The 18,069-nt window shown below is 39.5% G+C and overlaps 1 protein-coding gene across 42 annotated transcripts in view; it reads right to left on the reverse strand.

Annotated features, from left to right (window-relative positions):
- Positions 1 to 18,069, reverse strand: part of PTPRD (protein tyrosine phosphatase receptor type D) — a 1,992,390-nt gene that overhangs the window by 260,957 nt on the left and 1,713,364 nt on the right. For 31 of the 42 annotated variants that reach the window (XM_053297923.1, XM_053297924.1, XM_053297928.1 and 28 more), the window contains 2 exons: positions 2,950 to 3,138; positions 895 to 912 (listed from right to left, as the gene is read on the reverse strand). In XM_053297923.1, coding sequence (XP_053153898.1) covers positions 895 to 912; positions 2,950 to 3,138 — 207 coding nt within the window. The remainder of the gene's footprint in view (positions 1 to 894; positions 913 to 2,949; positions 3,139 to 18,069) is intronic. The other 11 variants (XM_053297949.1, XM_053297943.1, XM_053297942.1 and 8 more) reach the window with 1 other exon arrangement.

Here is an 18,069-nt window from a genome sequence, read left to right on the forward strand (position 1 = left end):
AGACACCCATCAAAATCCACGAGTGGGATTAGCAGTGTGGTGTCAGAAAACCCAAGAAAAATACAAAACAAGAATTACAAAAGACATGAACAATGCTTATAAAATTATTAAAAACCAGCATTACCACATACCACCAAGAATTACTGAGTCATCAACCTTTTTTCATTTTCAAAGCCTGAAGATCAGAAGGATCCAAAAATCCAGAGAAGAGTAATTCCAAGAAAAAAAATAGTGTTGCTGTTATTTGTTAGGGGGAAGAATTGGTTGTTTTTTTCTTTTTTACTCTATGAAGTTAAAAGAAAAAAATATAATTGAACAAAAAGGAAAAAAAAAGAAACCCTTTTGAAATACAAAGTTAAAAAGAAGAGATTCCATGTTGTCTTCTGCATGTCTGCAACTGTTCTCCAGACCATCTTGGCTTGGTCCAAAACAAGAACAGCTAAGGAAGAAAAAAAATGATCTTTTTTTTTTTGCTCCGGTTGGACCAAAAAAAAAAGAAAGAAAAAAAGAAAAGAAAAAAGGTAGAAAAAGAAGAAGAAGAAGAAGAAAAAAAGAAAAAAAGAAAAAGAGGGACAAATGGTACGCTGTGACTGGGTTGTGGCCTGAAGACCTGGATATGCTTTCTTTGAAGCATATCACAAAGTAAAGAATCTTTTTGAAAAAAAGAATGAATGAACAAACACATTGTTTTTTAAAATGGAAAGTAAAAAAGATGGTGGGAAAAAAATCACAAGATGAAAGTCACTGATCATAACTAAATAGGACAAAAGGAAAAAAATAAAAATTATGGACATTTCGGTAATGTTTTTTGTTTTTTTTAAAGGACAATAATGAGAGGGATGGAAGGACAGAAAGAATAAGATCATTCTGTGAACGTTAGTTCAGCACTCTTACCTCTTATTGGTGTACCACCTGGGTGGATAATATGAATGCAAATAAGATTAGAAAGAAGAAGCATTAGTACGAGAAGAAGGAGGCTAGGGCTTTGGAAGAAGAGTCAAATTAGAATTACAGAATTAAATAAGGTCTTTTTAAAAACTTGAATTTCTAAACTGTTAAAAACAGGAAATATATTTTAGGTACAATTATTAGATTATAAAAACAAAACAACAGTGTACCAAAATTGGCAAAGGCCAACATTTTTGTGGGGGGCAGGGCAGAACTTTAACTTGTACAAAAGCTTAGGTGCTTGGTTATATTGGATTAAAATATATATCGTATAGGCCTGAAATCCTTTTAAAAAACCCTTTACAATAGTATGTTTAATACATAGTTTAGGAAGAGATACTGATAGTCTATTTAGGTGAGAGGCATATATATATATATATATGAATATATATATATATAAAGAGAGAGAGAAGGAGAGAGAGAGAAAGGATACACCGAAGGCTATCTGGAAATAAACACTTGTTTATGTTGGACTGTTGTCATTAACTGTGCTATATCTACATGATACTTGTGTATTGTTTCTTCTAACGGAGTGGGTCTAGGACTGATACAACAACATTTCTGTGGAGGAGTGTGTGTGTGCCACTACAGAGGTCCGGTGACTACACTGACTGTTAGTAAAATGCATGCCATGCATTTTAAGAGTAATAATCATCATTATAATACCATAATCATAGTATTCTGCATATGAAAATTAGTGGGGGTGAAGTGCGCTTCAGAACTAAGCACTTACCAATAGATTCTGGAGATTTAAATACGGAGAGAAGAAAGACAGCATAAAAATATTATTATATTCCTTATAATTTGGCACACAAATTTTCAAGTTAAAGCTTTATATATTAAATAATCTATGTCACATGTGAAAATTACTTCTAATTTTACATTAAAAGAAGTCTAATCTACACAATTCTGCTGACAACAAGCATAGAAGTTGGTTAACAAGAGACGGCTTAACATCACAGGACAGGTCAAAAAGCTGAAAGGTCTGGGAAGACAGGTGATTAAACAACTGATTCTGCAGCAAGATCACTACCAATGCTGAAGTAAAGAAATATTTTTAAATATATCCCACCCCCTTGTATTATATTTTATATGGGGATAAGCTTTCAACTTAGTAAATTTAGTTATCTTATTATGAAGCTACAGGGAGCAGAAGGCAGGTGGGGTAAAGGATTCCTTAGGGAAGTGAAACGGGTAAAGAGAAAGAGCAGCAAAAGCTGGACTCTACACCAAAAGCAGGCTTCGGTAGATCCAGACACTATAATGTTCAGGAAGCGTTAGCGTGTATGCACACTACTGTGGCTAAATGCATTAGAAAATCTCCAACAGTAAAAATCTTTCCTTTCTGAAACTAACCCAAGGTTTGTTTTTGGTTGGGTTGTTGTTGTTGTTGTTAAATATAGTACACATGAGAAAAAGTAGTGTATGTATTAGTGAGAGGAAAGAAGATGTGTCCAAACTGGCTAATCTTTGGTAAATTCAAAATGTTGAAAAGAAAGCACAAAACACAATTTTAATAAATATTGTAAGCTTCAGATAATGAACGTTTTGGTTGAATGGATATAACCATTGGTACTCCTTGTATGTTCTGAATGAAGTCCAATGTTGAAATAAATTTGCTTTGAAATAAAAATATAAATAATAATAACCATAGTAATAAAAAGAAAGATAGATAGGGATAAAGGAGAAAATGGATCTGTCAACTACTGCCAAAAAGCAGTAAAGAAAAGGAGCGGGGGAGGGGAGTATCAAAACTACAGTCACAGCAGTGAGCAATGTGGAATAAACAGAAGCTGCAAGACACACACACAGAAACAGACTCTGGAAACAGGCTATGACAAAGACACAGACATGGACAACACGCTCAACAACATAAAAAAGAGAAAAGGAGAAGAAATCATTACCTATAAAAGAAAATTAAAAAGAAAAATTAAAAAGAACAGAAAAAAAACCCAGAGGGAATAAGTCAATGCATTAGTGCAAACAGTAACAAGACCTTACCTGATCGTAACTGTTTGATGCGTCCATTGTTGTTGCTCGTGTCTACTGGTAAAAAATCTTTGAACCAAGTTATTTCGGGATCAGGATTGCCGCTGGCTGCACATAACATGGTGGCCGTTCGAGTACGTTCAACCACCTTTAGCTGTGGACCCATATCAATGGTGGGGAAACCACGAGAAATTTGATCCTCTGCAAAGGAAACACAGAAGTCAAGTTTACACCATATTTTCTATTACAGTGACAGTTCATATTTCAGAAGCGTTTCAACACCATTTTGTCTAAGGGTTCCAAACCCATTTTGTAGAAACTATTGACTTTTAAATCAGTACTGAGCTTCCCATACTTATACATTTTCAAGACTTTGTTTTTTAAAAGAAATGATACTCCGCTTTTCACTTAAAAGTTCCAAGCAGCTAGCAAAAATATAAATCATAAAAAACAAACCACAATTAAAGTACTACACACTACATTAGAAAAATGCACCAGATCACCAAGACAGCTAATTGAAAGCAATCTGAGAAATAATGCCCAAACTAGAAGGCAAGATCTACCAGAAATTAAAAGGCAGGAGGCCAGCTAGTCTGCTACTGAAGAACATTCCACAAGGTGTGTGTGTGGGGGGGGGGGGGGAGCACAGGGAATACCCTTTCTTGTGTGACCACTTGATGAAGCTCAGTGGTAGACATGTAGGAGCCTCTCCCTGTAAGTTCCTATGGGTTGGGTGGATTCTGTGGAGGGAAGAAAGTCCTTCAGGTACTTTGGCCAAGTCATTTGAGGCTTAAAGGTCATCACAAGACTCTTGTAGTGCCTGGAAACAAGTTGGTAATGAGTACAGCTCATGAAGTATGTAATGTGATCCACGAGTCTTGCAACATCGTATCAGTATTAGAGAGAATTCTCAGAATTCTTGAGGCTGCATTCTGAATGAACTGAAGTTCCTGAAGTATACCCCATGGAGGTGTACTTGCAAAGAGGACAACTGTGTATACTGTATTGATCCAAATAGCAGGTATCTCTGAATTTAAAACTGACTTTAAAATAGAGGTTAAATACAGGTTATACCTGTAAGTACCCAAAAAGAATAGGACTCTGAATTTAAGATGACCTCCCAATTGATAACACTGAAGAACTTGGAGAAAACCTATGCTTCAATTCAGGAAAATATAGTAACTGTGGCAAGATCTGGGACAGAAACTACAAAGCCCCCAAACCCACCCCAAACCCCAGCAATAACACCTAGTTTTCCAAGAATAATGTTCAGTCTAGGAGCTGTGAAACTTTCAATGGGAGTGCACCCCTATCTAGGACAAGTTACATAATGTCAGTTCAGTAGTTCTGATCAGGAGCACCTCTGTCATGACCAAATTTAATTTATTATTTATTATTTATTTAGTTTATTTAACATATTTCTATACTGCCCAAAACTTGCATCTCTGGGCGGTTTTCAGCCTCTTATGCGATATCCAGTCCTTCCAGATACTGGTTCAGACATTAATGGCTTTTCCAAATGGGGATGAAACAAATATCGGTATACAAAGTAGGTAGTGCTAATGCCAACCCTGCAGGATCATGTAGATGTTAAAAAGCATGGGGGACAAGACAGAACCCTGTAGGATGTCATAGGCCAAGGTGTCAAACCAGACTGCCCCAGCACCACCTTCTGGAGTATGCCCTGCCGGACTGACAGCAGCTACTACAAAACAGTGTCCCCAGTCCCATTCTGCAAGCTGCATCCCTGTTGGTTGTACTGGACCTTTCCGCAGCCTCCAATACTATCTCCATCATGGTATCCTCCTGGAAGCCTGCTAAAAGGTCCAGTAGAACCAAAGGGGATGCACTGTTGCTGTCCAGATTCCTGCATAAGTCATCCACTAGAGCAACCAAAGCTATTTCCGTGCCAAAACCAGGGCAGAAATCAGATAGAGAAGGACATTGACAATCCATTTCTGATGAAACATACATGCAGAAGCTGAGAGAGTGATGGAGAGTGTGTGAGCAAGAGTTGCCTTTGTAACCAAGAAGGGAATGTTCATGGATGGGTTTAAATAAGGGCAGTTGGTGACAGTCAGAGAGAGAGTTGGAACTGGTAGTTTGGAGGGAAAGATTGGACAGAATGTAGCTGAGAGAAAAAATGGATCTGTGTGGTAAATGAACAAGGGAGATTGTTCAGTGGTTTGTGAGAAACTTTGTTGTTGAATGTGTGGAGACTGCAGAACTTAGCAGTACACTGGTACAGTGCTCTGGAAGTTTGGAGTGTTAAGCCTGGGGGAAAGAAACCTTGGGTTAGAAAGGTGCCCAGAAGCAAAAACTCCTGGTAACAGACAGAAAGGTCTGGGTTATTTCACCAAGTTTGCAAACCAAGTTTAAATACTTCTGTCCCAAGTTATATACTTCCCTAAGCGTTAAAATTATAAAGGAAAAAGCACTCGGAGAGAGTCCAACAGCTGCCTTATTTAGTAACATTGTAGAGACGTTGATGTACCCTGCCTTGCAGAGATTTTTATTTCAATCCTTTGTAAATAATAAACTTATTCTTATTTTGTTCTACACTTTAAGCTTTGTTTCTTTAATGCACTGAACATATATGTCTATCCTGCGTTTGCGAGGCTACGTGACCAAGGAGTTAAGTACTGACAGCAAGGTAATAATTAATCATATGGTGGCAGCGAAAGAAAGTAATAACTTAATAAATTCCCAGAACATAGAGACCAAGTTGATATAATATAATATAAAACAAATCACCTCTGGACTTGGGAGGGGCATCAGGGTGGGTACCTGACAGCATTTCAAGTCTCACCAGGCTTTAGAGAGGGCTATAGGATTGAGACGCCCTTGGTTGGCCTGACCGATTTACCTTCGTCAGGGAATTGACAGAGGGAGTGTGATTCTGCTGGTTCTTCTGGATCTCATCGCAACTTTTGATACCATCGGCCATGGTATCCTTCTGGATCGCCTGAGGGATTTGGGGATAGCAGATACTGTTTTACAGTGGTTCCGCTCCTATGTCTTAGGTAGATTTCAGATGGTGGCACTTCAAAATGGGAGCTACTATATGGAGTCCTTCAGAGGGCCTCCAATGCTTTGTCACCAATGGGTTATAACATCTACATGAAACTGCTGAGTGAGGTCATCAGGGGATTTGGTGCTGGGTTTAATCAGTATGCTGATGACACCCAAATCTATTTCTCCTCCTCATCAACATCAGGAAATTGCATTAGCCTTAGCCTGTTAAATGCCTGCCTACAGTCAGTAATGGGCTGGATGAGGGATAATAAATTGCAGCTGCATCTAAGCAAGATGGTGATGTTCATTGTTGGGGGTCGCAATCTGCAAGATGGGATAGAACTTCTTGTTCTGGGGTTTGTACATCAGGAGTCCTCTTGGACCAGGGCCTCACCCTCATGCCTCAGATTGAGGCTGTGGCCAGGACAGTTAGTTCAAAATGCAGTGGTTAGACTGGTCTCTGGGGTATTCTGGAGAGACCATATTATGCCTGGTCTTAAATAATTGTACTGGCTGCCGAAATGTTTCCGGGCAAAGTACAAAGTGCTGATTATTACCTTTAAAGCCCTAAATGGCTTATGTCTGGGGTTCCTGAAAGAGCACCTTTCTTTACAAGATACCCACTGCTCAGTGAGATCATCAAGAGGGGTCCATCTTCAGGTGCCACCAGTTCATCTAGTGGCGACCTGGGATGGGGCCTTCTCTGTTGCCACCCCTAGGTTGTGGAACACACTTCCCATGGATATAAGAGGACTGTCTTCCCTGGACGCCTTCAGGAAGGCTTTAAGGACCCATTTTTAGCCTGGCTTTAAATGATATTTAGTTTTAATTGTAATTTTAATCTGCTTTGAATTGGATCCTGACTTTAATTGTTAGGTATTTCTGGTTTTAGTGTAAACAGCCCTGGGCCATTTTGGGAAGGGCAGTATATAAATCAAATAAATAAATAAAACACTCAAACACCTTGCCCAATAAATCTAATTGAAGATTGACCAGTAGCTGACAAGACCCAGGGTCTGCGGGGGAGGGGGGACTTCTTCAGCAGGGAGCAAACTACTGCCAGTTTTAAAGCCAGCAGCAATATACCCTCTAACCAAAGAGGTGTTTGTATCCACATTTGCCAGTGGTGGTCAGCCAGGATGACAAGGTTGAGCATACATGTGGTTGACTTCACACTCCTGAGAATCTTGTCCTTATGATGTCCTCAGGCTACACAAGCTAAAAAGAATCCCAAAATACTGGCTAGGCAGATGTAGCTGGTACATTTTTTGATGCTGATAATGCGGATCAATGCTATTTTACTGGCAAAGTGCTTGAGAATATGGGACCATGGAGCTGTCTTGCAACTGATTGGCAAGACCAAGATACAAGATATCACACAAAATCTGAAACAGACTCAGTAGATGACTGTCTGCAGACACAGTGAGGCAGATACATAAGATTACGCTGGTGTCATCATGGTCATGTAATAGGTGCAAAAAGTAGGTCTTAGCTTGTGTTGGGTCAGATTTATTGTGAGTTTCCCCCTAGCTGTTGACCCAGCTGCCCAATTGCCAACAACTCCACAGAATACCATGGAGTCATTTTGGCTTTGTAAATGGGCAGTGGATACTTGGGAGCAACCATGTTGATTTCTTGGGTCACTTCCTTCGTCCAGATGTCAACTAGAGCCTTGGCAGAGTTGGTAATGTATTGGAAAAAACAATTTCCCAGAGAATGCAAGAATCCATCCAAATCCATAAGGCTACAGGGGTGAACAACCCTGATGAGTCTCCTGCCCACGACATGACAGGTAGAATACCAAAATAATCCCTATCTTGGCCCAAACACTCAAATTCAGGACAAGCACGCAAAACACAAATGACTACTGAGGGGAAGCACCTTGATAGGGAGACAGATTCACAATAGACCATTGAGACTCCAACTACCTGTCTCCGTAGCATGCTAGACAAAGCTGAGGGAAAGCAATCCCTCTGACTAGCTTGTCCAGCTACATCTCAGTAATACATTGAGGTCTTCATGCTTAGCCAGGGTTAAATCCTGGATGGAAAATGATTTGTTATTCACCAACCTGGCATTTATTAGCAGCACCTACAGGCCAATAGAAAAATTGGATTCATCAAAGTGTAGAGAGGGGCCCAACGTAGAGAAAGCCACATCTGAAGACCTGATGTCCCCCTGTAATGGCTTGTTTCTTTTCCACTGCCATGTTGTCCCTGTCTGTCACCCTCATAATAATAGACCCTACACACACACACTCTCTCTCTCTCTCTCTCTCTCTCACACACACACACACACACACACACACACACACACACACACACACACACACACACTGAAACAGACACATGGCAGGCAAATGACCTCCCTCAAAAAATGCTGACAACAAACCAACAAGCAATCATGTACTGATCTGATCTTCATTTTTAAAAGGAGAGAAAAAGATGCAGAGGTAATCCTTCCTGTAGCCACCTGAGTCCTACTGTACTCCATCCCCAGGCATCCCCCATACCTCAGAAGTGGCTCTTCAGTAGGGCACAGGGAATTGCATTGGGGGGCCGGGGGCAGGAAAGTTAAGCAACCTTCCACTCATGCTGCGTCTGGACACATCCCATTGCAGTGACTATATAAGGGACAAAGACTGATCTCTGCTGCTCATCACTATGACAGAAATATGAAAATGCAAATATATATTTATATTGTACCTAGCTAGAATTAATATATGCTAGGGCCAAGGCTGAGCCTCTCAGGCCATACTTTCTATTGTTCCTGAATATATATTGAATCAAATTATTCCTATTCCTTGCATTTCCCTTTGAACTGATGCAATTAATTTGTGATGTATTGGTTGATCTTTTAAATAAGATTATCAAACCAATTCTGCCCCACTGCCTCAAGATGTTTAAACCTCATATTAATAGCTTCATTAGTTATTTAGGAAACTTTAAAAATCCTTTAGCCACAAGGGATGGTGATGTACTCTACATCAAAAAGATTATTCTCCTGATGGGCTAAGTATTTTAGCTTACTCAGGTTGTTATATATATTAAATTTGTTTCATCACCCGCTCTCTGGTTCTTTGCTAAAAGCTCTTGCTGAATAGTATTCATGATCTATTTCTATTGACTCATTGCAGCAAGACTAATATTGGCAAGACCTTAGAAATCCATGACAATATTTGCAAAAATTGAGTGGCTAAAGTGAGTATGGAAGTTTATTAAATTAGTTTAAACTACTATTTAAAATCAAATAAGTTTCAAAAGTCTGTGTTTTCTGGAGACCAGTGTTAAATTCTATTTTAAGAATACCTCAAAATTCACCTGCAAACTGTTATTTTAACCTGATAAGATCGTATAAAGAAAATGTATTACATACATTAAATCTAGAATTGTGTATTTTTATGTTTTAAAAAATCCACCTTCTGGTAAAAGATTTCCATGCAGCTGTCTCTTTGAAGTGTCTGCCAATTCACCATATTCTGCTAAGGGACCCTAGAACGTGGTACTTATAATGGAGTATCTCTTGCAGTACATTGTTAAGGGAGTGTGAAACACTGCATTCTACTATTACTAACAGGTGGGATGGCCATGTTCAGCTGATATTGTCAGAGGAATAGCCACGTTGGCTTGAAATTTATGCTTTAGAACAGGTCCATTTGAAGATTATCCATATTAAATTTTAGACAAGAGAGTTGAAAAATGCTATTGTCACCAAAAATGGTTTTGATATATTCTTATTTATTTATTTATTTATTTATTTATTTATTTGTCATATTTCTATACTGCCTGATATGTACATCTTGTCACAAATTGAAATACATGTCACAAATTAAAATACATGACAATAAAAGCAATAGCATAAAATAGTTATTTTAAAAAGATTTTTAAATTATTTTTAAAATGTAAATCTAATTAAAAGCCTGCGAAAACAGGAGAATCTTGAGGCTCTCCCTGCAAACAAACAGAGAAGGAGATACTCTTATTTCAGTAGAGAGCATATTCTGGGAGCAGCCACAGAAAAAGCCTGGTCGTGGGTTGCCACCGAACGAGCCAGTGACATCTGTAACCGGACCTCACTAGAAGATCATAATGGGCAGCAGGGTTTATGACAAAGAAGGTGCTCTCTTAAATACCCTGGACCTAAGCTGTTAAGGGCTTTATAGGTAAAAACCAGTACTTTGTATTTCACCCGGAAACATAGTGGCAGCCAGTGCAGTTCTTTCAAAACCGATGTTATGTAGTCCCTTCGTGTTGTCCCAGAGACCAATCTGGCTGCTGCATTCTGTACCAATAGTAGTTTCTGGACTACGTACAAAGGCAGCTTCACATAGAGTGCATTACAGTAGTCAAGCCTGGAGGTTACCAGCATACGCATCACTGTTTTAAGGTCATTCACCTCTAGAAATGGACATAGCTGACATATCAGCCAAAGCTGACAAAAAGCACTCCTGGCCACCGCCTCAACCTGAGAAACCAGGGGAGCTTTGGGTCCAGGAACACTCCCAAGCTATGTACATGATCTTTCGGGGGAGATCAGGCCATCCAGATCAGGCATATCTAAACCATTTCTCGGGTCCTGACCACCACAGTCAGTACTTCCATCTTATTTGGATTCAACTTCAGTTTGTTATCCCTCATCCATCCTATTACTGCCTCCAGGCAGGCATTTAGGGAAGATATGCCAAACTGTCAAGATTCTTGAAAGTCTTCTCTGAATTTACACCCATTTTGGGTAGCAGATTTCTCAGCACACCCTGATTCAAGATGGCAGACACATGAACATTTGAATTGTAAGTAGGAACCAATTTGGACAATTGTAGGGACACATAGGGACATCTCAAATGCATAGTTTGTGATTATGTCATGCACCCCAATTCAAGATGGCAAACACATGAATATTTGAGGTGCCAGTGGGCTAAAATGTGAACTACTTAACCTACAAGAGGACCTTGATATTCGCAGGGGTTCCATTCCATGCTACAACCGTGGATACAAAAACCACAAATATCAAGTCATTGGGGCAATGGGGAATTGGGGGTTAGGTTCCTGGTTGCCGGAATACCTCACTAAAATATCATTTGGGGGGGGGGATGCTGAGGGAAGCTGCCTATCAGCTGCTCTACCTGAGTGATATGCCCCCAAATCGGCCAAAAATTGGCTGAAAATAATCGTTCCCCACCTTTTAAGTTGAGCCATTTTGAGGCTCCAAAACACAAAATGGTAGGTGGAAATAATTTCCATGGTCATTTCTGGCCACTCCCGATCCATGGATATGCAAGGTCGATGTGTTCCCACCTTTCCCCCCACATATACCAAGGTCAGGTATCTATTACCTGACTGTGGATAGGTGAATCCACAGATGTAGAGTCTGCAGATATCAAGATCCTCCTGTATTTGGATCAAATTTGGTCCAATTGTAGGGATAGTGAAGGAAAGCTGGCAGATTAGTTCTGACTAGAACAATTTGTTTACATTTAGGGTCTGTTGTACAGATCCCTGAGAGCATGCTAACAAATGCTGTTGGCCATATGTAGCCTTCGTGGGTTTTTTAAAAAAAAGTTTATTTAAAATAAAGTTTTTCTGTCCAATTATTTGCATAACAAAGCTATCACACAAGCTCTGTGGAGCCTTCTCAGGCCTGAGAGAACTGTCAGGGGAGCCCTTCCACCACCCTCCAATAGACTGCTCTGGGCTGAAAGAACTGTTGGGACAGTCCTTCTCTTAACCTGCTTAAGACCTGCATGAACAGAGAAAGTGCTCAGGACAGAGGGAGCCATCATTAGGAACTTCTGAAATGGCCAGTTTTGGCCCGGGGCATGACAACCTTTTTATCCTTTTGAACATGCTTTGAACCGGGCACTATTCCTCTGAAGCCATTTTAAAATTCTGAATCTTATGTTTTGATAACTGATTCTTCTCCTGGGAAGGAATATGTTAAATTGGTTTTCATTATGAATGAAGCAGAAACTGCATCAATACTTTAGTGAAAAGCATTACAGGGCTGTTATAAACATTAGTTTGCTAACCCTAATAGAGTGCTCTTACCCCTCTCCTTCCCAGGGACCCTGTGCCATTTCTTGTTTAATTTACAGTGAACTCTTACTGGCAGTACAGTGCAGGATTCCTTTAACACCCTTTCCATTGTACGTGCAAAGCACCAGGTCTTGAGAGGTATACTACTTTTGAACATGGAGGCTCCATTTAACTAACATATCAAATTGCTCTTGATGCTCCATTAATTTCTCAAAAATACTAGTCTCCAATTTATTGGCCCACTTTCTGTAATTCTTGTTTACTTCTGACAAACAAATTTCTGCTATTATTGGGCAGAGAGCTGGTCTTGTGGTTGGTTGTGCCACTGAGTTGGTGTTGATTCCTGGTGACCAAAAAACCATGTGAGTTTCTTGGTAGAATAAAGGAGGAGTTTACCTTTGCCTTCTCCCGTGCAGTATGAGCTGATGCCTTTCAGCACCTTCCTATATTGTTGCTGCCCAAAACAGAAGTTTCTCATATTCTGGGAAACACACCAGCAGGGATTCAAACCAACAGCCTCCTGCTCTCTAGGCATGTTGCTTCCCTGCTGTGCCTTTAGGTGGTGGTCTTGTGGTAGCAAGCATTAATTGTCCTCTTTGTTAAGCAGGGTTCCCCTGGGTTTACATTTGAATGGGAGATTATATGTGAGCACTGTAAGATATTCCCCTTAGAGGATGAGTTCACTCTGGGAAGAGCATCTGTATGCTTGCATGAAGAAGGTTCCAAGTTCCCTCCCAGATAGGACGGAGAGAGACTCCTGCCTGTATCCTTGAAAAGCTGCTGCCCATCTTTGTAGAAAATACTGAGCTAGATATACCAAAGGCCAGTATAAGGTAGGGATGTGCACCAACTTAACACAAATTTAGAAACATAGAAAGCTGCTTTATACTAGGGATGTACATGAACTGAGGTTTGTGCACTGGTTCAACACCACGGGGAGGGCAGCAGGATCTTTTTAAAAAAGGAAAGCAGTTCCTTACCTGCTCTCTGCTGCCACATGCAGGTTCCTGCTGCGGTGGTGCTTGTCCCAAGGACCCGTACATGGTGCCAGAACACACATGGTGTCCACACATGCATGGCCACCATTTACGTGGTAAGCAACACCATGCTGACCATGCAAATGGCACCTGTGGATGCCATGTGCATGCTGGTGCCGCTCACAGGTTCTTGGGACAAATGCCACTGCAGCAGGAAGCTGCATGAAGCAGTGGAAAAGATCCCACTCCCCGCTTCCCTATCCGTGGACTCTGAACCTGTGCATGATCCTTGGTTCGTGTACATCTGTAGTATAAGAGAGCTTGCTATGTTTCTAAACTTGTGTTAAGCTGCAACAGGCAAACCTGTACATCTTTAAAAGTAATATGGTGATACAGTATGGTAATATAGGTGAAGTGGCTTAAACATTCTAAAGTGCTGTTAAATTATAGAGGTAAATTTTTAAAACACATACACAAATTGCTGACACAATTGAGTTTCTATGCAAAACCCCCATGAAATCCAAGCATCAACAAACATTATGCTTTAGATGAGAGTTAAGGTACATACAGTTCTGACTTGTGCTCTAAAAAGCGTGGAAACTTTGTAGAGTTCCATATGTTATGCTGGATTTACAAATTAAGGGGCCACACATCCAAACTTCGCCTTCGTCTTTCAAGATTATTGAGCTGGGGAAGGATGCACTTAAGCAGAAATTTCTGAAGAATTTCTCCCTGGTGCTTATTTACAAGGCTCAGTGCCTTCCCAAAATGCAATTTCCTATAATCAATGTTCAGCCAGAAATGCAATAGGTGCAGCAGCTTCACCAATCACTCATCTAAGAAACTGATATCTTTCTTGTATTCAGGTTGATAGCAATGTGAGGGCTTTATTGGCCCTTAGCCTGAATATGGAGGGAGAAAATTCTTCCTTCTTTTGTGGCCTGTCTTTCATTGCATTTCCTTGACTGCCAGTGCAGGAAGAAGAGGAAGAAAAAGATGATTATTTTCCCTAGCATGAATTGGGGTAGATGGCTGCTGGTGCTACCATTTTGTTTAGTGTCTCCTTCTGCTCCTTGACATTCCATCAGAGGTACCCTCAATTTGCTTTGTAATCCCAAAAGTTGTTATTACTGCAGAGTAACTGAGTTCCACAAATAAATTAGCAAAATAGCTCTTGCTGTTCCATTAATTTCTCTAAAAGATGAGACTGCACTTATTAATTGATGAATAAAATTGGCCCACTTCCTTCAGTTACTGTTTAATTTTGGCAAATACCCACCTCCTCAACAGGTGTTAAGATGCTGTGCACAATCCTGAGCATCTTTAAGAAGGAAATTTCCTAGAACTCCATTGTTAAGATTACATTCTGTCATTAAAAACAGAATTACTAACTGGCATACCACAATGGCTAATGGTACAATATTATGACCACTATTTCCTCGAAGGTGTGCGCATGTGCACGCACTCACATACTTTCTGATGTCCACTAAGTTAATTTGAGATCCCACTCAGGTTGAATCAGGAAGGCCCCACTCTGAATGCATGTGCGAACACACTTCCTTGATACTGCCACCCAGAACAAAACTCATTCCACACACGGGGGGGGGGGGGAGAGAACACTGATTATGACCTTGACACAATTTCTTGCAGGAGTGCATGTGGCAAGTCCTTAATATGACATGTTAAAACGACACATTTTTTTGTCTGTTGAATTAACATTAAATTTTGTTCATTCTTTCTCACATTTCAAAGAATGACTACAACTTATTTTATATCATTGTCTATTTGATTCCAATGTTTTTAAAAATATGTATATTGGCATACTTAAAGGCAAGTCCCACTCCTATTCATGCTTACTCAGGATTTTACCACTTTGTTGTAAATCTCTCAGAGACTTGCATTTTGGTTGGTATACAAATATGTAAAATAAATAAAATAAATACTCAGAAAAAAAAGGTTAAATTACAGGAGAACTTTGGTATTCACGGGGGTTCCGTTCTCAGCTCGTGCCACAGATACAGAAACCGTGAATATCTAGGCATTGGGGAAAAGGAAATCTGGGGGTTCGGTTCCTGGGTGCTTAAAGAAATGCTAAGAATTGCCCTAAAAATAGATAAAAACATGCCCTACCATGCTCCACGGGTTCCCCACATTCCAGCAATGCCACCTCAAAGTGCCCAAATCCTTTTTTTTTTTTTGGTAGCAAAATATAGCTGTTTTTGGACCTTTCCTTTCTGAAAATGAACCACAAAATGGCTCCTGATATTTCCAGAACAAAAAATGGCATCTGGAAATGAGCTCCGCAGTCGTTTCTGGCTGCCTCCAATCTGTGGATACACAGATTTAACCCTTTTCCCCGCTGGTAGTGAAAATGCCAGACCTAACAAGGTCCTACTGTACATATGACTTGACTCTCAAGTAAACATGCCTAGGACTGCAGTTTAGCTTTAGAATTTTAGGCTTTGATGTACCCTTTTCCTTTTGAATTATGGACTTCAATGCGATATGTGAATACTTTTGATCCCACTTTCAAAAGAGATTTGCCACTTGGTGTGAGGGGTGCTCTTTTAAGAATAGAAGTCCAAAGCTTCCAGAAATTCATGGATTAGATAATGTGGCTATTGAATCTAGGGCAGGGGCATATCTAGGGTAGGGCAGGCAGGGCACGTGCCCTGGGTGCCACTTGAAGGGGGGGCACCATTTTTTAAAATTAAAATTTTTTAAAAATGGCCACTGTAATGCCATGCCAGGCCTCAGAAAGGCCATTTGAGCATGCATGGTGGCCATTTTTTCCCAGCGGCCATTTTTAAAAAAACTTATTTTAAAAAATTGCCACCGCACATGCTCAAATGGTTCCTGTGAGGCCCTAGAGGCCAGCGAGGGGAGGGGGAACCTTTGAAGACCCCCTACGGCCTTTAGGAAGCCTCCTGAAGGGGCTACAGGGAGTTTTTTTAAAAAAAAAATAATATAAATCACTGTACACATATTCAGAATGGCACTATGTACAGAGAATCAGGGCTTGTGAATATTGAGCTGAAGCTTATGAGCTAAGATTGTATTAATTTGCTTTTACTTTGCTTCTTGTGTTAAGTGAGTTAAATGTGATGTCTTAATGATATGGCTATTAATGGTGAGTTTGTCTTTGAATCAGTGTGAGATCCTTAGGATTAAGGCCCACTGGGAGTTTCTTGCTCTCTTTCTCTCATTTTAACTGTCTTTCTGAAATACTTGAATATATTCCAAGCAGTGACACAGTTTACTCTGCATATCTTTTAATTATTTCCAGAGTATCTGGGAAAAGTCAAATTCTCCATTTATTTTTAAAACTTATGTAATAGTGATGCTACAACGCATAGTAGAGCATTAGACAGGCACGTCTGTTTAGTTTTCCAAGTACACCTCCACATAGTATTTGGGTATTTCATGAACCCCAGTATACTGAAATTTGTAGTTTTCCAGCATTTTTTGGTCTGGCTACATCCACTGCTAAATAGTTTTTGAAATATTAAAAGATTAAGGAGCTTGATTTGTATTTTTCAGCTGATATTATGGTAAAGTTATCTGAAAGATGGGTGTCAGATGTTTGGACAGAGGGCACAATTTCAGTACTTGCCCTAGGTGCTATTTCCCTAGATACGCCTCTGGGCTTAATCTGATTTAACAGGTGTGTTCAGAATAAGGACAAATCTACAACAGAACTATCCAGATAGTTAAGATTTTCATTATAATAATATAAGAATCACACACAGTTATTTTTTTCACTGCTATAAAGGCCTCATAGTTGATTTTATTTTTTAACAGCACTATATCTATGCTCTTATTTTGCTTCAAAAATAACAAGTAAAGAAAGGAAAATAATCAATACCTACTGTATAATACATGCTTTGTTATTAAGCATCTTCCTTGGCAAATATTGACATGCAATTCTTTAAGGAATAAAAATAATTGACTACAAATTGTCCAGTGTCAAATGCATTACTTGCTTTGCCCAGAAATCCTGTGATCTTTCACATAGTTACAGTAAAGCTTTCAGAGGCATCTGAAAGACCTTAGTGGTATATCCTTGGATACCTGACAAAACTTTGCATTTCCTGGTGACTTCCTTTTCCCTATGGCTGCTTAATCATTGACAGTATGAATGTATGCACATATTGCTACAGCAGAGTAGTAGTTACTAATCTCTGGCAAGTGTGAATGCCTTTTTATCTCTGCCAATAAGCAGCAAGTATTAAGGGCTGACAGCATCAGGCCATTTGCTATAGGCTCTTTCCAAAGCAACCTACATTTGATTACAATTTATAAAAGATATGTTTGCCTTTAACTTGGGAATTACTGATAAGGTTTGACTTGTGCCATGTAGTACTCTAATGTGCTTGCATGACCTTCCCTTTGTTTCTTGTCTTATAAGGAACACTCCAGAGGCCCTTTTTCATATAAACAAGTACATAGCAAAGATAATCTAGCTTGCATACTAACAGAATGGAGTATGTAAAGAGCTTTCCTTTCTTATTTTTAATAAGGATAATTAAATTCTATTCTTCCCTCTTATGCACACAACCCCTCTGAATACATGCTCATCATTAAATTTTCATGAGAAACATCACAATGTAACAGATTCAAATAGACAGAAGTGTTATACTTTGACAGTTGTGGCTTGTTTCCAATCTGGCTGTCAGGTATTTGGCAATAAAACCCAGTATTCAACATAAAATGGACTGGAGGAAATAATGAAATTTGTAATTGGAATGCTTATCTCAGTGGGTTTAGTTTATAAGACGTTAATTGCTTTCTGTTCTACTTTAAATTTATTAGTGATTTCTATAAAACCTGTCTTTTCAGTTTGATGGCATCGTGTTTGAAAGATCATCAAACAAGATGAGCAATCACATCAATCAGCAATTGCATTACAAGCACGTATACTTTAAGAGAAGAAAAAAGTAGCTATTAATTGATATATTAGGTGCTTTAAGCATCTGCAAAAAGTGAAAAGAAAAACATTTTGCCTTGTCATTAGTGAGCAAATTAATGTCATCATTAGGATTTTAACTGCAACGTCCAACGCTTTTCATTTTAATATTCAATCAAGCTGAATTAGCTCGTAACAATTT

Source organism: Hemicordylus capensis, chromosome 2 (assembly GCF_027244095.1).
Source record: "Hemicordylus capensis ecotype Gifberg chromosome 2, rHemCap1.1.pri, whole genome shotgun sequence".
NCBI lineage: Eukaryota > Metazoa > Chordata > Lepidosauria > Squamata > Cordylidae > Hemicordylus > Hemicordylus capensis.